General features: G+C 48.8%; 1 protein-coding gene across 1 annotated transcript in view; it reads right to left on the bottom strand.

Annotated features, from left to right (window-relative positions):
* The window catches only part of EXOC3L4 (exocyst complex component 3 like 4), a 46,944-nt gene extending 26,255 nt beyond the window's left edge, over positions 1-20,689 (bottom strand). Inside the window, exons 1-6 of the mRNA XM_029069554.2 lie at positions 20,311-20,689; positions 17,858-18,533; positions 13,722-13,833; positions 12,345-12,467; positions 9,541-9,641; positions 6,414-6,509 (exon numbers count right to left, since the gene is read on the bottom strand). Coding sequence (XP_028925387.1) covers positions 6,414-6,509; positions 9,541-9,641; positions 12,345-12,467; positions 13,722-13,833; positions 17,858-18,533; positions 20,311-20,599 — 1,397 coding nt within the window. The 5' untranslated portion in view covers positions 20,600-20,689. The remainder of the gene's footprint in view (positions 1-6,413; positions 6,510-9,540; positions 9,642-12,344; positions 12,468-13,721; positions 13,834-17,857; positions 18,534-20,310) is intronic.
* Between the last annotated feature and the right edge of the window lie 6,750 nt (positions 20,690-27,439).

Raw genomic sequence — 27,439 nt, 5'->3', positions numbered from 1 at the left:
TTAACAAAATTATTATTATTAGCCTGATGAAGTCTAGTTCATGGAGATGGGAGCTGGAGGACCTTGTTTCTGATTGGCTGTCATTGATTTGGGAGCCAACAGGGTGTTGTTTGCACAGTCAGACAACTGCTAGCATCAGGCCCTTAAATCAGCCTGGAGATAGAAGCCTGGAGAAGCCGAAAAGACCACCACTGCCCATCCGCCTGATTCCAACACTTCTGCTGTCTTCCAGCTCTGGTCGGTCTACTTGTGCAAAGGACAACTGGATATTTTTGTTGTTGCTGTGGTTGTTCTTGGTGGATTTTTGTCATTGTTTTTGGCTTTTCCTTTAACTTTAGCAATTAATTGGAAAAGACCTTCCCAACCCTAAGCCAATCTACATACCACTCAATGAGGGCTTGGGGGCCAGTGGTATCCACTGCTGTTGCGGTCCCAGAGATATTCTGTTCTGTGACAAAGGCTATCTATCAACTCTCCTTACCAGCCACAATGCAGTGTGCGCTGCTGGGCACAGCGGGATCGTGTGAATAAGGGTGGATGGTTCAGCGCAAACCATCACCACTAATGCAAAAATCAGTCAAGTATATGTCCTGTTGCTGATAGGATATACCTTCACCCTCACTGATGTCTGAGCAATTCTCACCTCAATGATAATGAACCGGAAAAGGTGCAATATTGTACTAACATGGGCAAAGTGTATAAGAGGGTCTTGAAGAAATATGCACATTCATGAACACCATCTCACTATTGACAGGGTTTATCTTCTATTTTTTTAAACAGTATTTATTAAGTGCTTGCTATGTGCCAGGCACTGTACTAAGTGCTGGGGTAGATACAGGCTAATCAGGTTTGGACGTCCACGTCCTATGTGGGGCACAGTCTTCATCACCATTTTACAGACGAGGTAACTGAGGCACAGAGAAGTTAATTGACTTGCCCAAGGTCATGCAGCAGACCAGTGGTGGAACCAGGATTAGAACTCAGGTCCTCTGACTCCCAGGCCCGTGTTCTAATAATAATAATAATGATGATGGTATGTGTTAAGTGCTTACTATGCTCCAGGCACTGTAATAATAATACTTATGATATTTATTAAGGACATGCTATATGCCAAGCACTTTTCTAAGCATTGGGGTAAATACAAGGTTACCAGGTTGTTCCACGTGAGACTCACAGTCTTAAACCTCATTTTACAGATGAGGTAACTGAGGCACAGACAAGTTAAGTGGTTTGACCAAGGTTCATATAGCAGACAAGTGGCAGAACCGGGATTAGAACCCTCATCCTCTGTCTCCCAAGCCCAAACTCTTTCCACTACACCACACTGCTTCTCTACTCCAGCACTAAGTGCTGGATCCTCTAGGCCACACCACTTCTAACATTCTAACTAAAGGACAAAGATCAAGCTACATTTATGTGCATTTCAGTGGAATATTTGGTTCTTTGTACAGCAACTACTCAAAGATTTCACTATGTTCAGCTCTGCTGTACAAAAAACCAGCAGTCTTGCATTTTAGGGTCTCCCAGTCCCCGGAGTCAGAAAGTTCTAGCTCAAATTTGACCTAGCTGTCTCCTGCTGTAATTCAAGCCCATCCCTCTAGCCTCAGCCCCATTGTCCCAATTCTCATGCAACTTTCCCTCCGCAGACTTGAAAGGCAAGTCTCCGGTCCTCCCTTCCCCCATCCGTGCCCCTCCCTCCTGCAGGTGGACTCCCCCGAGCCCTGCAAGACTTGCCTCATCGGACCAATTTCCCAAAACTTTCCAGCGGCTGGACTGCCCCTGATTACAAGAGTTGGGGTCATGTGTGTCGGGAAGAAGAGGAGAGGAGGAAGTTTCCCGTCAGCAGTTGGCTCCGCAATAGTATCAAAAGGCAGCACCTCGAGACCTTCTTCAGGAAACTCCTGATCAGAGGATTCGTGTGGAAGCTGGAGTCTGATTTAGGCAAAGACAAGCTCATAAGATGTGAGAGTCTTGGTGATCTCCAACAGTGATTGTGAGGAAACCATCTCTCCTGGGGGATGACCTGTCTAGATGACCCCATCCACCCCGAAAACCCTGGGAATCTGGGACTCTGGGTTTGTTTGAGCCTCTTCCTGACAGCCATTCCTGGCTTGCGCGTTTCATTCTGAACTTCTCTGCATCTGGTCTCCGAACCAGCCACCGATCAGTGTGTGCACCAGTAGGGCATAGGAGGAGTGGGTGAGAGAGTGAGAATGGCTCAGTGCAAACCATCACCACTACTGCAAAAACCACTCAAGTGTATGTACCGTAGTTGGTAGGATATACCTTCACCCTCACTGAGCAATTCTCACCTCAGTGACAGGGAACCGGAAAAGATGCAATATTGTCCTACAGGATGCCCCACTAACTCGTACTAACAAGAGGCAGGAGAATGGGCTGGATGTTCTCTCTGGCTCTATCCAGTTTAGGCCTAGGCCTTTAGGATCCTGGGATTGAGCAAGCCTCCCAACAGTCACTCCTGGGCCAGGAGGTTCATTCTCAACTTGTCTAGTAGATGGCTGATCGATAAATGGTTCTGCTAATCCGGCCTTTCACCATGTAAGATTTAGCACCAGGCGAGTTCACAGAGAGGGCCGGTAGTGAGGGGGTGGGGAGAGAGGAGAAGCTTCTGAGTCCTAATCCCGCCACTTGTCTGCTGCGTGACCTTGGGCAAGACACTTAACTTCTCTGTGCCTCAGTTACCTCATCGTAAAATAGACTGTGAGCCTCACCTGGACAATCTGATGGCCTTATATCTACTCCAGCATTTAGAACTGTGCTTGGCAAGTAGTAAGTGCTTAACAAATATTATTATAATTATTAATAATAATAATAATGATCCAGTTTCTGGCATTTGTCTGCTGTGTGACCTTGGACAAATTATTATTATTATGGTATTTGTGAAGTGCTTAATATGTGCCAAGCACTGTTCTAAGCACAGGGGTAGATACAAGGCAATCAGGTTGTCCCATATAGGACTCACAGTCTTAATCCCCATTTGCAGATGAGGTCACTGAGGCACAGAGAAGTTAAGCGGCTTGCCCAAGGTCACACAGCAGACAAGTTGTAGAGCTGGGACTAGAACCCTTGTCCTCTGACTCCCAAGCCCGTGCTCTTGTCACTAAGCCATTATGCTTCCATTTGACAAAGACAATCATGTGATTTCTCTGGGCATCAGTTACCTCATCTGTAAAATGGGGATTAAGACTGTGATTCCCATGTGGGACGGGGACTGTGTCCAACCTGATTAGTTTTTATCTACTCCAGTGCTTAGAACAGTGCTTGACACATAATAAGTGTTTAACAAATGCCATTTATTATATTAATAAATCCCAGTGACACTGGCTAAGCCAGGCTAAGGTACAGCCTTTGCCTGCACCATCCCAGGGGCACTGGGATCTTTCTTCCCCTTCAGGAGTTGGTCAGGATAAGGAGATGGAGAGATGAAGGTCTGGAGGCTCTTGGCTGTGGAACCAGAGTCTTCAGAGCCAACCTAGAGCCTGCCTTGGTCAGGCTCAGGTGGGCTCTCCTTGCTCCTGCTGCTTGACTCCAGCTGGACTTTGAAGTATGGGGGAGGGCAGGAAGAGGGGCACAACTGTGGTCTCCTGAGGTCTGGCATAGACCATCAGCTATGTCAGGAGCTGCTCCAGCCGAGGCGCACTCACAAAACCTACTTGTACCCAGTGCCCCTCAGCTCTTTAAGCTGCCCTACTCAGCGATGTCACTTCACTCACGTTCTGCCTCTGGCCTGGAATTCCCTCTCTCCTCAAATCCAACAGACAATTCCTCTGCCCCTATTCAAAGCCTTATCGAAGGCACATCTCCTCCAAGAGGTCTTCCCTGAACCCACCTTTCCCTTTTCTCCCACTCCCTTCTGTGTCATCCTGACTTGTTCCCTGTATTCACCTCCCCCACCCAGCCCCAAAGCACTTGTGTAACTATCTGTAGTTTTATTTATCTATATTAATGTCTGTCTCCTCCCCCTAGACTATAAACTCGATGTGTGTAGGGAATGAGTACACTGTCACAGTGTACTCCCAAGGTCTTAGTGCAGTGCTCTGTACATAGTAAGCGCTCAATAAATACAATTGAGTGAATAAGCAGATTTCTCTAATATGCAAGGTTCTGTGGGCTGGAAATCACATTTTTCACTGATACCAGGTTTAGGAGGAGGAAAGCCCTGTCTGTGCAACTTCCTAGACAGCTTCATGATGGCTGTCTCCCTTCCCTTCTCCCCAGTGACTTGACCTTGGGATATGTCCAGGTTCGCACCATGTTACGCTAGGAGAATTTAGCTAACTCTTGTTTTTCACTTCCAAGTCTTCCCAGCTGCTAAGCCAAGCCTTCCCTGTCAAAAACATTCTCACCATTCATCCTTATCTGCCTTGTCCAAGAACCATGTGACTTACTGGAAAGAACACAGGACTGGAAGTCAGGAGTCCTGAGTTCTAATCCCTTCTCTGTCACTTGCCTGCTTTGTGAACTTGGGCTTAACGTCTGTGGGCTTCAGTTTCCTCTCCTTTTAATGGTGATGAAGCACCTGTTCTCCCTCCTTCCTTAGACTGGGAGTTCCTTGTGGTTAGGGACTTCATTTCTCCTGATCTTATGTCTGCCACATCACTGAGCACAGTGCTTTGGTGCATAGTAAGCACTTAACAGATAATAGAGTAATCATGCTAGCCACTGGTTTGAGCCAATTTCAACTTCCGGGTCCCCTGGAGGGGATCCGGCAAACTTCCTTTTGTGGCCCAAAGAGTCCCCGGCTGAGCCCTGTTGTGCTCTTTCAGGGACTTCAGCCCCTCCCAACCGCCCCCAACAACCCTGTCCCTTCCCACCAGGGATCCAGGAATGATTTGCCCCAGGATTTGAGGGCTCTGTGGATCTCTGATGTGACCCTAATATGGACGACATCACACATACTATTCCATGATGCCATCACACAGGGCACAGCATGAATGAGTCATCATCCTGCAGTCTACCTCTCCACTCAGTCTGGAACTCCTTCGCCCTTCAAATCTCCCAAACCACAGTCCCCCAGCCAGCTTCAAAACCCTTCAGGAAAATTTAAGGAAATCACTCACATATGCACATCCATGCCCGCACACACAAGCTCACACGTACACCTCCTTGTGTGACTCCAGCGACTTTAGGGTGGCACCAGTAACTGGGGGTGGGGGAAAATCTTTGGGATGCTGCAAGCCGCAGAGTGATGGGAGGTCCTGGCTGGCAGTGGCAGAGGCACAGGGGGCAGCTCGAGTCCCCATGGCTGTGACCGTGGCCATAGATTCCCTAACGCTCCTGTGCCGACCCCAGCACAGCCTCGTGGCTGTGGCCTTGGCAGCAGTGGTTTGGATCTCCAAGGCAGAGGCGGGAAGCTGGGAGGTATCCCCGGGGATGCCGTGGTGGTGGGTGGAAAGAAGAGGAGGAAGATACTGATGGCAGAAGCCTGTGTGGTAGTGGAATTGCCCATGGCAGAGCTTTCTTGGGACTGTCTTAAAGTACTTAACTTGCCCCCTGCATTCACGGCTCTCCCTTCAGCCCCACAGCACTTGCGTAACTACCTGTAATTTTATTTATTTGTATTAATGTCTGTCTCCTCCGTCTAGACTGTAGGCTCGATGTGGGCAGGGAATGTGTCTGTTTAGTCCCTTTAAGTCTGTTTAGTTAAGTTTAGTCTGTTAACACACGTTCTTAATGCAATTAGTCAGATGGTTGCTCTCCCCTACTTCAAAGCCTTACTGAAGGCACATCTCCTCCAAGACGGCTTTCCTGACTAAGACCTCCTCTCTTCTTTTTTCCCATTCCCTTCTGCCCATCACTCTTACTTCTCCTTCATTCATCATCCCTCCCATCCCCACAGTACATATGTATATATCTGTATATATCTGTAATTTATTTATCTATTTCTTAATTTATATTAATGCCTGTCTCCCCCTCTAGACTGTGAGCTCGTTTTGGGCAGGAATGTGTCTGTTTGTTGTTATATTATACTCTCCCAAGCGCTTAGTAAAGTGCTTTGCACACAGTAAGTGCTCAATAATTACGATTGAATGAAGTACTGGGATGTGGGGAGACTTCTGAGTTCCCAGGGTCCCATGAGCCTCTGGGTTAATCTGGCCCTACCGAACTGTACATTCCAAGCGCTTAGTACAGTGCTCTGCACATAGTAAGCGCTCAATAAATACTATTGAATGAATGAATGAATGAATGCCAGTGGCGGGGTTTAAACTCAGCCCTAATTCTCCCCAGTTCCCATGTTCTTCTTCCTCCTGGTTTCCTCCCCAAGTGTTCAGGAAATACTATCTATTGATTGATTAAGGTTTGTTAGGGGAAAGGCAATTTTGGCCCTCATCTGCAGAGACATCCTGCCCCCCATCATGCCCCCAAGCCCCACAAGGAAAGTGAATCCTTACTTTAACTCGTGCATCGTGTTCATATAGGTGATCAAGTAGGGCACCCCCAGGGAGTCATCATTCATGACACTGGAATTCAGGAAGTCTTCTCCAAACCTGCCACCCAGATTCCAGAGTTAATGTTTGCTCCAGGGATAGAGCCCCGAAAGAATGCACATTAGTTCTCCCCTCCTGCACACCTAGAGAAGTAGGGCTCCATCCTATTTGGACTGTGAGCCCTACGTACCCTTCTCTAACTAAGCCCAACTAAGCCCTCATTCCCTCTATTCCATCTTCTTTCTGCGTTGCTTATGAACTTTTTAATAGTATTTGTTAATCGCTTACTATGTGCCAAGCACTGTACTAAGTCCTGGGGTAGATACAGGATAATCAGGGTGGACATGACCGATTACCCACATGGGCCTCGCAGTCTTAATCCCCATTTTACAGATGAAGTAACTGGGGCACAGAGAAGTGAAGTGACCTGCCCAAGGTCACACAGCAGACGAGTGGCAGAATTGGGGTGGCAGAATTGGGATTAGAGATCAAGTCCTCTGACTCCCAAGTTCTTGATCCCTTTATTCACCCCCGCCTCAGCCCCACAGCACTTAAATACACACCTGTAATTTATTTTATTGCCTGTCTCCCTCTAGACCAAAAGTTCCCTGTTCACAGGGAAAAATGTCTCTCAACTCTGTTGTATTGTACTCTCCCAAGCACTTACTACAGTGCTCTGTACACTGTAAGTGCTCAATAAGTGTGATTAATTGATTGCTTATATTGTAGCCACCTCAGTGCTCAGAACAGTGCTTGGCACAGAGAAATTAACAAATACTGCAACTTTTATTATTACATGAGTCCCATGTGGGACAGGGAATGTGTCCATCCTGATTTGTTCGTATCTACCTCAGTGCTTAGTACAGTGCCGGGCACACAGTAAGCGCTCAACAAATACCATTATACACACACACATATAAATATATATATGTATACACATACATTACTATTATTAGCTTACCCATACATTACTGGGGCAATTACTTGGCTTTCCATGTAGTGGTCTGCAGCTGGCTTCCTGGTCAGTATAAACATGATGGTTTAGACCAGGAAACTTGTCTTAATATGTTCCCTGTGGAACTAACTAAATGTGTGGAGAAAAAAATGTAAGGAAGGAATATGTTCCTTTTTTGTACAATTTTGGATAAATTGGAATATTGAAATTTTGTGTAAAGAGAGGTTTGGGGTAAAGATAGTACTAAGATTGGAAGGGGAAAGTTTGGAATGATAATTGAGTCTGGAGTTTTCTTCTTATTCTTAAAAAGGCTATTAGGCGTAAACTAAAATAAGATTAGGCTGAGAAATTTTAATAATAACAATAATGTTGGTATTTGTTAAGTGCTTACTATGTGCAGAGCACTGTTCTAAGTGCTCGGGTAGATACAGGGTCATCAGGTTGTCCCACGTAGGGCTCACAGTTAATCCCCATTTTACAGATGAGGTAACTGAGGCACAGAGAAGTTAAGTGACTTGCCCAAAGTCACACAGCTGACAAGTGGCAGAGCTGCGATTTGAAGTCATAACCTCTGACAGCCATGAGTTTTAAGGAGTTTGTCAGAGGGGGCAACTGCATATGGGAGAGATTTAATTGCTGGGCTTTACAAATTAAGTATTAAGAGTGGGGTTTATCTCTTCATGGAATATGTCTGTCATATTGTTATAGTGTATTCTCCCAAGTGTTTAGTACAGTGCTCTGCACACAGTAAGTGTTCAATAAATGTAACTGACTGACTGACTGATGGACTAGTCCTGCCTCCTAGTGATATAATGCAGGATGTCACTGTCTTAAAACACAGAGAAGCAGCGTGACTTAGTGGATAGAGCATGGGCCTGGGAGTCAGAAGGACCTGGGTTCTAATCCCCCTCCCACCATATGTCTGCTGTGTGACCTGCCACCCTGGGCCTCAGTTACATCATCTGTGAAATGGAGATTGAGACAGTGAGCCCCATGGAGATAGAGACGGTGTCCAACCTGATTAGTTTGTATCTGCCTCAGTGCTTAGAACAGTGGTTGGCACATAGTAAGCACTTAACAAGAGTAGTAATAGTAATAATGATGTCACCAATCACCAGCAGTCCAACTTCAGGATGGTTGAATAGTGACCTGACAACATGGGAAATCTTCCCATTCATTTGGACCAATCCTCAGAGATTGTAGGATTGGTCCAAAGACTTATTACAAATCAATGGGGAAGATGTTCGTTGTTTGGGGGACCGTCTTCCCTCTCTGCAGGATTCCGCCCCCTTTAAAAAGCAGCACCTGTCAGACAGTGGGCCACCCCAGCCCTGCCAATGGGACTCATTCCAAGCCTTAAAATTGAATCACTGGGTCAATTGCTTTCCAAAGAGATGATGAAGGGAATCTCTTTGTTCCCTTGTTTGCTTGGACAGTGTTTGGTTCCTTTTTTTTTTTTTTTTGGTATTTGTTAAGTGCCAGACACTGTACTAAGAACAGGGATTAGATATAAAATAAGGTGGTTGGACACAGTCCCTGTCACACAAGAGGCTCACAGTCTAATCCCCATTTTAAAGAGGAGGTAATTAAGGCCCAGAGAAGTGAAGTGACTTGCCCACTTCACTTGTGACAGCAAACAAGTGAAGCAGCGTGGCTCAGAGGGAAGAGCACGGGCTGGGGAGTCAGAGATCATGGGTTCAAATCCCACCTCCGCTGCTTGTCAACTGTGTGACTTTGGGCAAGTCACTTCACTTCTCTGTGCCTCAGTCACCTCATCTGTAAAATGGGTTTTAAGACTGTGAGCCCTACGTGGGACAACCTGATCACCTTGTATCCTCCCCAACGCTTAGAACAGTGCTTTGCACATAGTAAGTGCTTAACAAATGCCATTATTATTATTATTATCTTTATTAAGTGGTGGAGTCGGGATTAGTACCCCAGGCCCTCTTGACTGCCAGGCCTGTGCTCCTTCCAATAGGCCAGACTGCTTCCTTTGAAGAAAAGAAGCTGCCTGCTGTTTAAGTTTGCTAAGCCCCTGCAAAGGTTGTGGCCTGGTGGTTCTCCTATCTCGGCAGAACGTGGCGGGCCTGATACAGAACTCTGCAGGCTGCTCCTCCCTCAGGCAGCATCCCCTACCTGGGTATGAAGTCTTTCAGTCCCTGGACACAGATCTGCAGCGTGGTGGTTTCCAAGCTCCCGGAGATGGCGCGGGCGGTGTTAGCGTGCTGACTGAGCATCTGGAAAGGAGACCGGAAGTCAGTCTTGGAGGAGGCTGGAGGCCCGTTTGCTTCTCCTCAGCTGGGACATCCTGCCTGGCACCCCATATTCCCCGCTTCCCTCCCAGGAGACTGTGGGTCAGGCGCGGATCCTTCCTCTTGACCACGATGGCTAAGGGCAGGAAGAACTCAGGAGAGTAGGGAAGCTCAGGGCCAAACAAAAGCAGCAACGGGAGGAAGTGAGTCCAAGCAGCAGTGGGGGTCACCAGCAGCCTCGGGGTTCCGACTCCCGTCTCCTACTCCCTTCCTCCGTCCTTCCCTCAGGGTCCCAGAGTGGAGCTGTCTCTAGCTCCAGCCCCCACAGGGAATACTGGGAGCGAAGAGCAGGGGCTGTGCTTGACGGCTATTATTTCTTGCTTTCTCTTTTCCTGCCACTGCCACTGCTTAGCCTCACATGGGGAGTGTCTATTATTGTATTGTACTGTCCCAGGCGCTTAGTACAGTGCTCTGCACACAGTAAGCACTCAATAAATATGATTGATTGAATGAATGAGTCAGAGACACAGAGAGTGACTGAGACACAAGATCAGAGAGACTGAGACAGAGAGAGAGAGACACGGGCACAAAGTGGAGAGAGGTAGAGACAGAGAGAGGCATGGACAATCAATCAATCAATCATTGGTATTTATTTTGCACCTACTCTGTGCAGTGCACTGTGCTTAAGCACTTGGGAGAGTACAGTACAAAAGAGTAGGTAAAGATGATCCCTGTCCACAGAGAGTTTATAGTTTAGTGGACATATAGACAGAAAAATAGAGACATCAATACAGAGACAGGGACAGGCAGGGAATGTGTCTATTGTAATATTGTACTCTCCCTAGCGCTTAGTACAGTGCTCTGCACACAGTAAGTGCTCAAGAAACACAATTAAATGAATGAATGGATGAATGAATGAAAGAGAGAGAGAGGCACAAAAGGAATGTCAGAGGCCCAGGGAGACAGAGGTATCAGATGCCTATTCCGGAGGGAAGCAGATCACTCAAATCCCACAATAGAATGAGTGTCTCCCCACTTCCCCCTGTTCTCTGCTTCACTCGACCCTTTCCCGGCTAACTTGGAAGTGAAGGGTGGGGCAGTGGGGCCAGGGCCTGCTTCCGATGGTAGCCAAGTGAGGTAGCCACTTTAGGGTGTACCCACGGAAAGGGAGGCCTCAGATTGGCAGTAATTGAAATTTATTCATATTAATGTCCATCTCCCCTTCTAGACTGTAAGCTCGTTATAGGCAGGGAACGTATCTGCTAATTCTGTTGCACTGTGCTCAGCACATACATGTATATATCTGTTTATTTATGTATATTAATGTCTGTCTCCCCCTCTAGACTGTGAGCTCATTGTGGGCAGGGAATGTCTGTTGTTGTACTGTACTCTCCCAAATGATAATAATAATGATGGTATTTGTTAAGCGCTTACTATGTGCAGAGCACTGTTCTAAGCGCTGGGGGAGATACAGGGTAATCAGATTGTCTCACAAGAGGCTCACAGTCTTAATCCCCATTTTACAAATGAGGTAACTGAGGCACAGAGAAGTCAAGTGATTCGCCCACGGTCACACAGCTGACAAGTGGCAGAGCCGCGATTTGAACCCATGACCTCCGACTCCCAAGCCCGGGCTCTTTCCACTGAGCCATGCTGATTTATAAAATACGGTCACTGATCTCCGCCTCTCCCTGAGGGATGCTGTGAGGATGCAATGAGGTAACTGATGTGAAAGTGCTTTGGGAAAAAATCTCAAGTGCTGATCGTAAGCTCCCTGTGGGCAAGGATCGGGTCTTCTATTGTATTTTCCAAAGCACTGAGTAGAGTCTTCTGCCCAGAGGGGCCGTACGTTAACACCATCAACGGATCAGTGTACAATTCAAATCTCATTGGCACGATTTGACATTTGCTCGGAATTTTAAGGATCTGTAAATTATAAGCTCTGACAAGAACTGCCCCAGATGAGTTTTACTACGCGTCGCACCTGAAGTAGACTTTGAGGCTCCAGGTGAGTACAATGTTTTGTACATAGTAAGCACTCAACAAATTAATTAATTAAGGTGTTTGTTAAGCACTTACTATGTGCTAAGCACTGTTCTAAGCACTAGGATAGATCCAGGGTAATCAGGTTGTCCCATGTGGCGCTCACTGTCTTAATTCCCATTTTGCAGATGAGGGAACTGAGGCACAGAGAAGTTAAATGACTTGCCCGAGGACACAGAGCAGCCAAGTGGCAGAGCCGGGATTAGAACCCATGTCCTCTGACTCCCAAGCAGATTGAACGAATTGTACTCTCCCAAGCACTTGGTTTAGTGCTCCGCACATAATAAGCACTCAATAAACATGATTGAGCGAAGAAACTCCCGGCATCCCTCGGTTTGAGTCTGGAGGGGCGCCTGTGTAAGAGGGACCTGTGTGGAGAGCATGATGGCTTTGAACCAGGGAGTGGGTCAGGGGTCATCCCCCCAAGAAAAAAACTTTAGTTTCGAGGATCTGAAAGACACAGGAGAGCTTCCAACGTGCTATACTGTGTGCCTGAAGCAACACAAGCAATATCTTACAAGTCACAAAGGCTGCCTTGGGATGGAGGGAGGAAAGGAGGAAAAGGGTGGTATTTTCTGTCCCATTCAGTTTTTTTCTGGGATGGCTCAGTGCCACAGGGCGGGCCCATGATGTCCATTTCCCTACCATGTGGATGTCAACGGAAAGGGGTGAGTAGTACACGCCCTGCAAGGTGCTGGGCTGCTCCTGAGTCGTCCACTTCTCCATCTCCAGTCGCTGAATGTTTTCAAAACAAGCTTGAATCTTTTCCTACTCAGAAAAGAAGACAAATGCCACTCAGTTAGCCCTGAAAAGGAAAGATAGGACACATGGGCCACTGAGACAACTGAATGGAAAACTCCCTCCCCTCTCTGTCCATCCCCCTCACAATGGGATGGCCTCTCCAGAGCCCATGAACATCTCTGAATCTTTGCCCTGGCCTGGTCTGCCGACCTTCCAGCAGCCTCAGGGAGCTAAAGTGAGGAGCAGGTTCATTCAGTTGTATTTACTGAGCGCTTACTGTGTGCAGAGCACTGTACTAAGCCCTTACTTCAACTGTAAAGGAGGCATTAAGATCGTGAGCCCATGTGGGACAGGGACTGTATCTAACCTGATTAACTTGTATCTAAGCCAGCTCTCTAAGAACAGAGCTTGACACATCGTAAGCACTTAACAAATACCATCATTATGATTTTTATTATTTTTGGAGGTCTCCCAGATCCTGGAGCACAGGGCGGGCTGTCCTGTGATTCATAGCCCTGTATTAAATACGCACACACACACTCACACCCCTACCCACACTCTGCCTCCTGTTGAGCTCTTGTGTTTTCTGGCCCTGTTTTCACTTTTGCCGCTTTATCTCACAATCCCCTCAGAGCTTCCACTCCCAGAGAGCCTCCCCTTCATGAATCAGTGGTCCTGGCTCATAGTCTCCCAGCCGAATCCCAGCTTCCGGCCGTGACACCTCAACGTCCAGAGCCTGTGCTGTACTACATCCTTAAATCATTTCCTCTGCATCTCTTTGGGTCTCCTGCTGTCACCCATTCTCCTCATGGGCTCCACCCGGTAGAGCAGGATCGAGGGGAGCAGAGCTTAAGTGCTGAGAACCTTCTGGGCTTTAGGGACCCTGGTAAGGTAGAGGGGCTCACTCCTCTTTTCCACTCCCATGGAATTTCACCATTTTTTTTCAACTGGTATTTGTGAAACGCCTACTCTGTGCCAGGTACAATACTAAGCCCTGGGGTAGATACAAGCTACTCAGGTTGGACACAGTCCCTATCCCACATGGGGCTCACAATCCCACTCCTCATTTTACAGATGAAGTAATTGAGGAACAGAGAGGTGAAATGATTCGCCCAAAGCCACACAGCAGACAAGGGATGGAGCCGGTATTAGAACCCAGGTCCTCTTGACTCTCGGGTCTGTGCTCTATCCAATAGACCACACTGCTTCTTGAGTCGTCTCCGTCTTTGGAGATGACTAGGCCTGCCTCCAGACCCTCCTCCGGGCCCACCACCATCTCACCTTTAGGAAGTAGGTGTAGGCACATTCCAACTTCTTCCAGATTTGGGGCTCCAGGAGAGGAGGCAAGTTTCTCATGTCCATCTTCAACTCCTGGTGGCCCAGAAAGTCCTCGCTGGATAAAGATTCCAATGAACCCGTTAGGTGCCTCTGGCGACCTCTAATTTCTTACAGTTTTTATTGTCATTGGTGGTGTTTTCTAGTTTGTCACCGTGTCTCCTCCACTTCTCATTCCCCCTCATTAGTAGACTAAACCCCCTATGGCTCAGAGACTGTCTGAAACACCATCCTTGTATCTTTGAGCGGCACTTACTACAAGGCTCTGTATTTAGTAAGCACTAAATAAACATACGGGAATGAATGAATGACTAGAGCAGCGTGGCTCAGTAGAAAGAACCCGGGCTTGGGAGTCCGAGGTCATGGGTTCGAATCCAAGCTCTGCCTCTTGTCAGCTGTGTGACTGTGGGCAAGTCACTTCACTTCTCTGTGTCTCAGTGACCTCATCTGTAAAATGGGGGTGAAGACTGTGAGCCTCATGTGGGACAACCTGATTACTCTGTATCTACCCCAGCACTTAGAACAGTGCTCTGCACATAGTAAGCACTTAACAAATACCAACATCATTATTATTATTAGCCCCAGGAGGTGGGATCCTATCACAAGCCTGAAATATCTTCTCTTCCCAGCATCACCAATCCATGTCCCTCTCTTCCTTTAGAGGCTGCCTAATAATAATAATCAATAATAATAATTACGGTCTATGTTAAGTGCTTACTATGTGCTGGGCACTGTACTAAGTGCTGGGATGAAGACGAGCAGATCAGGTTGGACAAAGTCCCTGTCCCACGTGGAGCTCACACTCTTCATCCCCATTTTACATATGAGGTAACTGAGGCACAGAGAAATGAAGTGACTTGCCCAAGGTCACATAGCAGACAAGTGGTGGAGGCAGGATTAGAACCCATGATCTTCTGACTCCCAGGCCCGTGATCTCTCCACTATGCCATGCTGCCCCCCAAATATCTTATATCTCTTCCAGGAAGCCTTCCCTGATTAATCACCCCACTGTCCCAATCAAGCCAGTCCCTTCCCTCACCTCAGCAGTGTCTGTTAATTTCTTAGGTCCATGTATCTATCTATCCATTGATAAATGGTACTCTTAACACTCTAATGGTCTCATGATTTATTAATCCATTTATGTCAACTTATCTCCCCCATCGATGAAAACTCCTCAAGGGGAAAGATTGTATCTTTTAATAATAATACTAAGCACTGGGGTAGATGCAGGATAATCAGGTTAGACACCATCTGCTACATGCTGCTAGAAGCAGCATGGCGTAGTGGATAGAGCGTAGTAGGCCTGGTGGTCAGAAGGTCAGGGGTTCTAATCCCACCTCCGCCACTTGTCTGCTATGTGACCTTGGGCAGATCACTTCACCTCTCGGTGCCTCCGTTACCTCATTTGTAAAATGGAAATGGAGACTGTGAGCCCCACGTGGGACAGGGACTGTGTCCAACCTGATTTGCTTGTATCCATCCCAGCGCTTGGAACGGTGCCTGGCACATAGTAATTGCTTAATAAATATCATTATTATTATAATACAGTCCCTTTTTCACTTGGAGCTCACAATCAAAATGAGGGGGAAAACCAGTATTTAATTTACAGATGCATAAACTGAAGCACAGATAAGTTAAGTGACTTCCACACTTAGTGGTAGAGCCAGAAGTAAAACCCAGGTTCTCCGAAGTGATTCTCTTCTCACAAGTCCTCTCCGCTTCCCCTTCACTTCTGTTAGTTCTCTAAGCATACTGTGCTCAGCCTATAGCAGAAGCACAATACAGTTCTCAATGAGGGGGATTAATAAACCAGGGTCACATAGCACATCTGGCCAAGGGCCAGATTGAGTACTTGGGCCTGTTGACAGCCAGTGCACAGCTCAGCCATTAAACTGCACTGTCTTTTGTGATAATGGGAGTCAGAGGTCATGGGTTCTAATCCCAACTCCGCCACTTGTCAGCTGCGTGACTTTGGGCAAGTCGCTTAACTTCTCTGGGCCTCAGCTACCTCATCTGTAAAATGGAGATTGAGACTGTGAGCCTCACGTGGGGCAGGGACTGTGTCCAACCCGATCTGCTGTACCCACCCCAGTGCTTAGTACAGTGCCCGGCACATAGTTAAGCACTTAACAAATACCATAATTATTATAATGACACTTTTATCCCTCCAACAGGTTCACGTCAAGATCCCAAGTCTAGTGGGAGGTGGTTAGTACCAATATCAATTGCAATTTGGCCCCGTCACAGGCAGAGTGGCTTTGCCCAACAGGCAGATTCGGCTGTGGCCAGAGATCTCCTCAGTGCAGGGCCAGGAGCGGAGTGTGACCCTTGTCCTGGGACCTGATGGCACGTCAGGCTCTGTAGGCAGCACCCATCTCCGGATGACAGAATTCGGGGCAGGACGGGAGATGGGGCCCGGGGGCCCAGGATGAAAAGACAGGCAACACAGAGAAGCAGAAAGCCCCAGAGGGAAGGCCAGTGACAGAGCGAGAGACAGAGAGAGATGATGGGGATCAGAGACAAAACTCCCTTCCTCCTAATTAGACTCTGAGCCCATGTGGGTCAGGGATTGTGTCGCTCTGCTGCCCGCGTCATTTTTCTACAAAAACGTTCAGTCCGTGCTTCACTACTTCTGCCGCTGGCCTGGTGAGTCATAAACCTGGGCATGCCACTCAACCTCTCTGGGACTCAGTTTCCATTTCTGGCAAACGGAGGTGGTGGCACGTCTGACCTAGTAGTTACAGATTTAATTGAAGGTCCATTGGGTGCAACACACTGTACTAAGCGCTTGATCTCCCATCCTGTATCTGTTATTAATCAATCAATCAGTCGATGGTATTTATTGAGCGCTTGCTGTGTGAGGACCACTGTATTAAGCGTTGGGAGAGTACGATACCACAGAATTGGTAGGTACGTTCCCTGCCCAATGAGCTTACAATCAAGAGGGAGAGACAGACATTAATATTAATTAATTAATACTGATTAGCTCTTAGTACAGCACTACGCACCCAGTAACCACTCAGTAAATACAATTGAATAAAATAAATGTGACTAAGTATAAATAAATAACTATAACATATGTATATGTTACATACCAGCTCTATTATATTGCCTTCTCCCAAGCACACCATTCAGTGCTCTGGTCACAGTAAGCGTTCAGTAAATACAACCGTGACCTTTCTCGGGTTGTGAAGCTAATACGACACCAGCGACGTGAATGCTTTGAGGGTCGATCAATCAATAAGTCAGTCAGTGGTATTTATTGAGCACGTGCAGAGCATTGTACCAAGCACTTGGGCGAGTACAGTAAAACAGAATCAGGGACACGTTCCCTGCCCATAACACGTTTACAGTCTAGAGGATGGAGAGGAAGAGAGGGGGTGCCCACTACAGTCTAGTAGGCTGCGGCACAATTCCAGCCCACCCCTGGGCCACTCTGTGTCAGGACGGATAAACTACACAAGGCAGGAGAAGAGCCCATCTGAAAGTTGGCCAAGTCAGGTTCCCCGGCATCACTGGAGGTATGAAAATCGCATGGTCTCATGGGAAGAGTACAAACCTGAGAGTCAGAGGACCTGGGTTCTAATCCCCACTCTGCCACCTGTTTGCTGTATGACTTTGGGCAGGCTGCTAAGCAATTACTAAGTGCTGGGGGTAGATACAAGGAAACAAGGTGGGGCATAGTCCACGTCCCACATGAGGCTCACGGTCTTAATCCTTGTTTTACAGATGAGGTAACTGAGGCACAGAGAAGTGACGTGACTTACCCAAGGTCACGCAGCAGACAAGTGGTGGAGCCGGGATTAGAACTCAGGTCCTTCTGACTCCCATGCCTGCGCTCTATCCATTAGGCCATGCTGCCTCTCAACTTAACTTCTCTGAGCCTTGGTTTCCTCGTTGATAGAATGGGGATTCAATACCTACACTTCCTCCTGTTTTAACTACAAGCACCACGTGGGACAGGGACTGTGTCCGGACCTGATGATCTCGTACCTATCCCAGCGTTTTGTACAGTGCTCAGCACCCAGTGAGCGCTTAGCCCAGCTACCGTTGCGAACTCTTCCGGCTGATGGGCAGATTACCTGCAGTACACGTTGGCCGCCCAGTCCATCACCACGTACACCTTCTCACAGTCCTGGGACCCAACCCGCTCCAGCTTCTGTTCCAACACCTCACCCAGGAGTCCCTGCAGGTGAGCGGAGACGGCCTCGTGAAAGGCAACCAGGTAGACGTCCCACACGGCGAAGTCCGTGGAGTAGCACCCCTGCACTGACCGTCGGATGTGGGTCAGATCCCCCCGGATCCCCTTGCCCAGGTCCCGGAGGTGCTCGGCCAGCCAGGTCAGACTCTCCTCCTTGGGGGGCACTGGCACGCCTCGCACTCGCTCCTTCACGCTCTCACCGACCTCCTCCCGCCACCGCCCCCTCCAGTTGCGGGGAGCGCTCAGGAAGTCGGCCTCGGCCTCGGCCCCCGGCGGGTGGGCCCGCTCCTCCCGCCCGATGAGCTCGGCCACGTCCCGGAGCTGTTCCTGGGTGGCCGGGGCCGGGCCCAGCGTGCTCCGCACCACCTCCTTCATCTCCTCCCAGAGCAGGTCGTAGTGCAGGCAGAGGTCCATGGCCCGGCGGGCGAATTCCGTGGGCCGGCTAGCGAACCGTCCGGCTTGTTTGTCTTCCCCGAGCTGCTTCTCCAGCCTCTCCAGATCCTCGAAGGCCTCCAGGAGCCTTCTGGCTTCGATCAGCTCGGAGATGGACTTTTCCTCTGGTGGAAACAGAATGCAAAGGAGATTTGAGCTATTTCTGGAGGACCTGATCCATCTCCCCACCTTTCGGGTGTGTCATCTCTTCTTTGGCCATCTGCCGACTGATTCACTATCACTTACCCTACCGGATCTATTACTTGACCTCTTTTCGGTAACCCTGAACCAGAGGAAACTCATACGTTTTTGTTACCTGTGGTTCCTTGTGTTTAGTACAGTGTTCTGCACACAATAGGGACCCAGTACAGAGAAGCAGCATGGCTCAGTGGAAAGAGCACGGGCTTTGGAGTCAGGGCTCATGAGTTCGAATCCCAGCTCTGCCACTTGTCAGCTGTGTGACTTTGGGCAAGTCACTTAACTTCTCTGTGCCTCAGTTCCCTCATCTGTAAAATGGGGATTAAGACTGTGAGCCCCATGTGGGACAACCTGATTCCCCTGTGTCTACCCCAGTGCTTAGAACAGTGCTCGGCACATAGTAAGCGCTTAACAAATACCAACTTCACTTCCTTTTGCCTCCATTCCCTTATCTGTAAAATAGGGGTTAATGTGAGCCCCATATGGGACATGGACTATGTCCAATCTGATCAGCTTGGATCTAACCCAGCACTTAGTGCCTGACAAATAGTAAGCACTTAAAAATACCCTTATTACTATTATTATTATTTCAGTGCTCTGAGCACAATTAACAGTATAGAGCTCTGCAGAGAGTAGGCACTCAGTCCAGAGCTCTGCAAACAATAGATAGTAAAGAGGTCTGGGAGTCAGAGGATATGGATTCTAATTCGAGCTCTGCCACTTGTCTGTTGAGTGACCTTGGACAAGTCACTTAACTTCTCTTTGCCTCAGTTCCCTCATCTGTAAAATGGGGATTAAGACTGTGAGCCCCATGTGGGACAGGGACTGTGTCCAGCCTGATTAGCTTGTATCTGCCCCAGCACTTCAAATGGTGCCTGTCACGTAGTAAGTGCTTAACAAATACCATAAAAAATTCTCTTTATAGAATAGGCCCTCAGCACTATTCTCTGTACTCTGCACAGAAAAGTCATATAATTGTAATAATAATAATTTTATAATAATGGCATTTGTTAAGTGCTTACTATGTGCCAAGCACTGTTCTAAGCGCTGGGGGGGGTACAAGGTAATCAGGTTGTCCCACGTGGGCCCACAGTCTTAATCCCCATTTTACAGATGAGGTAACCGAGGCAGAGAGAAGTTAAGTGACTTGCCCAAGGTCACACAGCTGATAAATGGCAGAGTCGGGATTAGAAGCCATGACCTCTGACTCCCAAGCCCGGGCTCTTTCCACTGAGCCACGTTGCTTCTCTAATATAATACAGTGAGCCTGGCTTAGTGGAAAGAGCACAGGCTTGGAGGTCAGAGGTTGGGGGTTCTATTCCCGGCTCTGCCACTTGTCAGCTGTGTGACTTTGGTCCAGTCACTTCACTTCTGGTTGCCTCAGTTACCTCACCTGTACAATGGGGATTAAGACTGTGAGCCCCGCGTGGGACAACCTGATTACCTTGAATCTACCGCAGCATTTAGGACAGTGCTTGGCACATAGGAAGCACTTAACAAACACCATCATTATCATTAGAGTTCTCTGCAACCAATAGGTAATAGAGTGTTCTGCACTGAGTGTTCAGTACAGTGTCCTGCACACAGTAGCCATGCAGTACAGTGCTCTGCATTCAGTGACCATGCTGTGCTCTGCTCACAGGGGCGGATTGGGGGAGGGCACATGTGGAGGTAGGGGGATAGACAAGATGATTCCTCGCTTACCTGAGCTCTCCTCTACTGAGCACTGGGTCCCCTGGGAACTGTCCAAAACACTTGGAGGATGGCCGGGGTCCTCTCTGTTCTTCTTGAGCACCTGCCGTGAGGGAGACTTGGTCTTTCTGACTTTGCGCCCTTCCCCCTGGGCCAAATCTCGCTTGCTGATCCTGGTGAGCGTCCTCCTCAGGGTCCCCCTCAGCATCCCCAGGACAGGTAGGTTCTCCTCATCTTTCTCCTGGGGGCTCCTCGGGTCATCCAGGGGGCCAGAGTCCATGTTGGAGCCCCCGACGCTCATGGTGGGGGAGGTGGGGGAGGTGGGCGACGCGAGTGACTTGGGTTGCCCGTCCTTCTTGTCCAAACTGCTCCTGATCGCCTGCGAGGGCCGGAGATGGGATGGGAACACGATGAACAGAAGGCCCTCTGAGATAATAATAATTATACTTGTTAAGCACTTTGCTACGGGCCAACCACTGTTCTAAGCGCTGGGGTAGATATAAGAGATAAGATAAGCAGCATGGCGAGTGGAAAGAGCACGGGCTTGCGAGTCAGAGGTCGTGGGTTCTAATCCGGGCTCTGCCATTTATCAGCTGTGTGACTTTGGGCAAGAGACTTCACTTCTCTAGGCCTCAGTCCCCTCATCTGTAAAATGGGGATTAAGACTGGGAGCCCCACGTGGGACAACCTGGTTACCTTGTGTCTACCCCAGCACTTAGAACAGTGCTTGGCACATAGTAAGCACTCAACAAACACCATCATCATTAGTATTATTATTATACAAGGTAATTGGGTTGTACACAGTCCCTGTCCCACATAGAGCTCACAGCCTTAATTCCCATTTTACAGATGAAGTAACTGAGGCACAGATAAGTGAAGAGACTTGCTCCAGGTCACACAGCAGACAAGTGGCAGAGCCGGCATTAGAACGCATGACCTTCCGAGTCCCAGGCCTGTGCTCTAGCCATGCCACTGGCATGCCACTGGTCGGGCACCAGCCAAAAAGTGTTGCCTCCACCTTCCCCGGTGTGTCCGTTTATTACAACATTTCCTCAGACCCGTTAAGTGCTTTCAGTTCCCCAGAGCACTTTCACCTCAGGGAGGTCACTCACAGTAAGAAAAATAGTCAGGTGATTCCAGAGGAGAACATGGGGGAGACTGGAAAGAGCTTGGAGGGACCCTCATCTTTTTTCCAGAGGTCCACGGGCTGGAGTGGTCAACAGCATCTCAGGCCCTGAGTGACTGATTCCCCTTGGGGCAGTGACACAGTCTACCCAGTCCAGGACTCTCTCCACCAGAGGCACCAGGACACTTGGAAGGAGCCATGTGCTGGTCACCCTCCTGGACACCTGGCCTCATAATTAAGGATGGACCATCCAGCACCCCTAACTTTTCCCTCTCTACCCTTGGCTCCCCCTCCAGTGACCCAGAACAGACCATCCAACACCCCTAACTTTTCCCTCTCTACCCTTGGCTCCCCCTCCACTGGCCCAGCACGGACCATCCCACACCCCTAACTCTCCCCTCTCCATCCCTGACTCTCCCTCCAGGGACCCAACACAGACTGCTTGTCCAAGGACCCACGTCTCTGGGTCCTGCTGGCACTGCTCCCGATGAGAAGAGATTCGGGTGCTGTTGGGGAAGAATAATAATAATATTGGTATTTGTTAAGCGCTTACTATGTGCAGAGCACTGTTCTAAGCACTGGGGTAGATACAGGGTAATCAGGTTGTCCCACGAGAGGCTCACAGTTAATCCCCCTTTTACAGATGAGGGAACTGAGGCACAGAGAAGTTAAGTGACTTGCCCACAGTCACACAGCTGACAAGTGGCAGAGGTGAAATTCGAACTCATGACCTCTGACTCCCAAGTCCGTGCTCTTTCCACTGAGCCACGCTGCTTCTCTAAGAAGGGTTTCTTTGTATTAGGTTTGGACCTGCCCTTCTCCAGTTCCCGTGGGTTCCTTTGCCCTGTTAGGGTGAGATTTAGGGAATAACAATTTTTGCAAAATTCCAAGTTTGTCCCAGATCAGCCTTTATCTGCTCCCACTGCAAAATCCTGAGTCTTTCCATCTCTTTTTATACTGGAACTCTTCTCATCCATCCCCAAATCAGCCTCGTCCCTGAGCTTGTTTCATCTCTGCCCCCTTACTTCGTCTGTGTGACTTTGGGCAGGACACTTAATAATAATGTTGGTATTTGTTAAGCGCTTACTATGTGCCAAGCACTGTTCCAAGCACTGGGGTAGGTACAAGGTCATCAGGTTGTCCCACGTGGGGCTCACAGTCTTCATCCCCATTTTCCAGATGAGGGAACTGAGGCCCAGAGAAGTGAAGTGACTCGCTCACAGTCACACAGTTGACAGGCGGCAGAGGCGGGATTAGAACCCACGACCTCTGACTCCCCAGCCCGGGTTCTTTCCACTGAGCCACGCTGCTTCTCCTGGAGCACTTAACTGCTCTGTGCCTCAGTTTTTTCATCAATAAAAATGGGGAGCATCTGCTCTCTCTCCCTATTAGACTGTGAGCTCCGTGTGAGACAGACACCGTCTCTTATAGTGCTTGGCTCACGATTAAGCGCTTAACAAATCAATCAGTCAATATTGGTGTTTATTGAGCGCTTAATGTATGTAGAGAACTGTACTAAGCACTTGGGAGAGTACAAATTAACAAAGTCTGTAGACACATTCCTTGCCCACAACGAGTCTAAAGGGCTAGCTTGCAGTCCTATAATACCACAAATTATTATTATTTTAGTAGTAGTATTGTTGCTGTTGTTCCGTTGTGTCGCCTGTTAGATATTATTATTTTATCAGTGATATTGTTATTGTTCTGCTGTGTCGCCTGTTAGATCCCGGTCACCCTCTCTCTTTGTCATCTCTTCCCCTTCTCACTCCACGGGGGCCGCCGTCGAGGAAGGGAGTCAAGGAACCCCAGAAGGGAAAGATAAAAAAAGCCGGAAGAGTTTTTCAAAACTTGCTTTTTGTAGCTGAAGGAGCCATCTCGGCTTCCAAGGGATCTCGCTGTCCCAGGTGCTGGTGGGTTTTGGTCGAGGGGGGCAGACAGGAGATGTGTGTGTGTGTGTGTGTGTGTGTGTGTGTGTGTTTGCGCGCGCTGGGGAGACAGGAGGGGGTCTGGATATCAATAAATAGATCGATAGCATTTACTAGAGAAGCAGCATGCCTTAGTGGCAAGATCCTGGGCTTGGGAGTCAGAGGATGTGGGTTCTAATCCCCACTCTGCCGCTTGTCTGCTGTGTGACCTTGGGAAGCCACTTAACTTCTCTGTGCCTCATCTACAAAATGGGGATTAAGACTGTGAGCCTCACATGGGACAATCCTATTACCTTGTATCTACTCCCGTGCTTAGAACAGAGCTTGGCACATAGTAAGCGCTTAGCAAGCACTATCATTATTATTGTTCTCAAGTTCTTACTGTGTGCAGAACTGGTCGACACGTCCCCTTGCCCACATTCATTTATTCATTCGGTCAGTCGTGTTTATTGAGCACTTACTGAGTGCAAGGCACTGTACCAAGCGCTGGGGAAAGTACAATATAGCAATAAAAAGTGACAATCCCTGCCTACAACGGGTTCACAGTCTAGAGGAGCAGGAGTGGACTGATATCAATACAAATAAACAATCCCCAATCCCCTCTCCCTTTAGATTGAGGGATAATCTCTCTGCCCAGCTGCATTTTACATTCCCAAGCGCTTAGTACCGTGTTCTGCACCCAATAAGCGCTCAATAAATACGACAGAATGAATGAGTAACCAGACCAGCTCACAGGGGCTCGTGGAAGCCTGGAAAGGAGGACTGGATTTGCCCGGGCTCAAGGACATTTGGGGGCACATCTGAGGGGGCGTCTGCTTACCCTGAGGAGGAGTCCAGAGGACAGGCGTCGGGCCATGGTGGGGGTGGAGGAGGGGAGGGGGCTCCTGCGGAAGGACCCCCAGCCGCAGCTCCAGGAGGCGGCCGATGCGGAGGGCCGGTGGGGGGGGGGGACAGGAAACCCCATTTATAGAGGGGAGGCTCAGGCCTCTCTGGGAGGAGCGTTTCCTGGATGGTCCCTCCCGGGGGGCGGGCTGTAGGGGGGCGGGGGTTGGGCTGTGGGGGCAGGGGATCTGGCTGCTATCTCTAGCCTAACTTCCCTCTCCTCCCACCCGCACCCCCTCCGACCCACAGGAGCCAAACTGGCACCGGGCCTCAGCCCGGGGATCGTCATCATCATCATAATCGTGGCAACTTCTCTCTTTCTACAACCCAGCCCGCACCTTTGGCTCCTGTGGTGCTCACCTTACGTTGTTGGGCAGGGATTGTCTCTATCTGTTGCCCAGTTGTACATTCCGAGCGCTTAGTAGAGTGGTCTGCACACAGTAAGCGCTAAATAAATACAATTGAATGAATGAATAACCTTCTCACTGGGCCTCCAGCTCAACAACCCCTGCTCCACATCCTGCCTGTGGTCTGGAGTGCCCTCTCTCCTTAAATCCCACAGACAATCCCTCTCCCCCACCTTCAAAGACTTTCTGAAGGCACATCTCCTCCAAGAGGCCTTCCCAGACTAAGCCCCTTTTTCTCATCTCCCACTCCCTTCTGCGTCACCCTGACTCGCTCCCTTTGCTCTTCCCCCGCTTCCCGCCCCACAGCACTTATATATATGACTGTAATTTTATTTATTTATAATGTTTATTTGTATCAATATCTGTCTCCCCCCTCTAGCCTGTGAGCTCGTTGTGAGCAGAGAGTGCCTCTCTTTATTGCTCGTGGCTCAGTGGAAAGAACCCGGGTATGGGAGTCAGAGGTCGAGGGTTCTAATCCCGGCTCTGCCACTTGTCAGCTGTGTGACTGTGGGCAAGTCACTTAACTTCTCTGTGCCTCAGTTACCTCATCTGTAAAATGGGGATTAACTGTGAGCCTCATGTGGGATAACCTGATTACCCTGTATCTACCTCAGAGCTTAGAACAGTGCTCTGCACATAGTAAGTGCTTAACAAATACCAACATTATTATTATTGCTGTATTGTAAGCACTCAATAAATACGACTGAATGAATGAATGAATTCGTTAAGCGCTTATTGTATGCCAAGCTCTGTTCTAAGCCCTGGGGAAGACACAAGATATTAAAGTCTGATGCGGTCCCTATCCCCATTGGGGCTCATGGTCTTAATCCCCATTAAGGTTGGAAATCAGGGGTCATGGGTTCGATTTCTGGCTCCACCACTTACCAGCTCTGTGACTTTGGGCAAGTCACTTAACTTCTCTGTGCCTCAGTTACCCCATCTGTAAAATGGGGATTGACTGTGAATCCCACGTGGGACAATCTGATTACCTTGTATCTACCCCAGCACTTAGAACAGTGCTTGGCACATAGTAAGCGCTTAACAAATACCATCATTATTATTAGTATTGTTTCTTGAGCTCTTGATGCATGCAGAACATCCTACTAAGAGCATGGAGTAGGTAGGCATGATCCATGTCTACAGAAAAGACGGGGAGGAAGACATTAAAATGAATCACAGAGAAGCAATGTAGACTAGTGGATAAAACACACACTTCAGTTCTCATCCCAGCTCTGCCACTTGTCTGCTGTGGGGCCTTGGGCAATTTACTTAACTTCTTTGTGCCTCAGTTCCCTCATCTGTAAAAGGGAGATTAAGACTGTCAGCCCCATGTGGGGCAGGAACTATGTCCAACCTTATTTGCTTGTATCCACCCCAGCACCTAGTACGGTGCCTGGTACATACCAAGTGCATAACAATACCACAATTATTAACATTACTATTATTAGATGGATATATAGAGAGAGAAGTGCTGTGAGGGTGGCTTGAAAATGAAAGTGCCTAAAAGGTCCCCACACCTCAATTCGCTAACTCAGAGAAATCCTGGCCCTTCTAGAATAGCACCTTGGCCTAGGAGAAAGAGCATGGGCCTGGGAGTCAGAGGACCTGGGTTCTTATTCCGGTTTTGCCAATTGCTTGCAGTGTGAACTTAGTCAAATCCCTTCACTTCCCAGTGCCTCAGTTCTCTTGTTCTCCCTCCTTTTTAGACTGTGAGCCCTATGTGGGACCGGGACTGTGTCCAACCTAATTCTCTTGCATCTATCCCAGGGCTTAGAATGGTGCTTGACAAACAGTCCTTTCCAAATAGCATAATAAAGAAAAAAATAAGGGGGACATGGGGACATGGATAAGGGAAGGGCTCACTGAAACTCTTGCTTTCATTCTGGCTCTGTCCAGTGCCAACCTCCCGACCTTTACTCTTCCTCTTTTCTTGTCCTTCTCCCAACTTTCTTAGACATAGCCACGCTTCCTTCCTGCTTTTCCTGCTCCTCCCCTTTCCCCACTCCTTCCCCTCCCCCACTCTATTCCCTCTCCCTCAGCCTCCACTCCCCCTCATTCCTCCTTGGATTCCTCAGAACCAAGAGGCCTGGCAAAGACAAGTCCAGGCCCCCGAGGCAAGTCCCGGCAAAACCCGCTGCCAGGCGGACAGGTCATTCACTACACTGCCGGCCATTTGCCCGTTGCAGACTTTATTGATTGACTGATTGATTGATGTCCAGGGCACAGAAATCTCCTTGGCCAAGCTGGGCCCCATGGAACTTACCCAGCCCAGAAAACCCTGCCTGGGCCCACACAGCCCCTAGAGTAGTGGAGGAGGCAGGGGTCTGCACTGGGGCTTGGGGTGGGCAGAGGGGTGCCACTGCTAGGATGGTCCTGGGTGAGTTCACGAGGACGCAGGCTTCCTGGGAACAAGAACAGACATGGTCCCTGTTATTCCTGTGGTGTGTAGTCTAAAGGGAAGGGAGAACAGGTATTTAAGATCCCCATTGTTCCAGTGAGGAAAACTGAGGCACAGAGCAGTTAAGTGACTTGTCCAAGGTTATCCAGCAGGTTAGTGGCAGAGCCGGGATTAGAACTCAGGTCCCCTGACTCCCAGGCCTGTGCTCTTTCCACCCTCTGAATCCCAGCTCCTAAAGTCCCACATAAGCAGCCAAAGTGGACTCTCGGTTGCCAAAGTGTCAGCCGTCCCCAGAGGTCGCAGCACAGTCGCTTGGTACACACTGCCCTCCCACCCCCCGCCAGGGCAGGGGGCTGGTCGAGGTGTGCAGCGTGGGAGAGCCGATCCTGTCAGCTTCTCCCAC

Source organism: Ornithorhynchus anatinus, chromosome 1 (assembly GCF_004115215.2).
Source record: "Ornithorhynchus anatinus isolate Pmale09 chromosome 1, mOrnAna1.pri.v4, whole genome shotgun sequence".
NCBI classification, from domain to species: domain Eukaryota; kingdom Metazoa; phylum Chordata; class Mammalia; order Monotremata; family Ornithorhynchidae; genus Ornithorhynchus; species Ornithorhynchus anatinus.
This window is presented reverse-complemented; position numbering and strand designations above follow the sequence as displayed.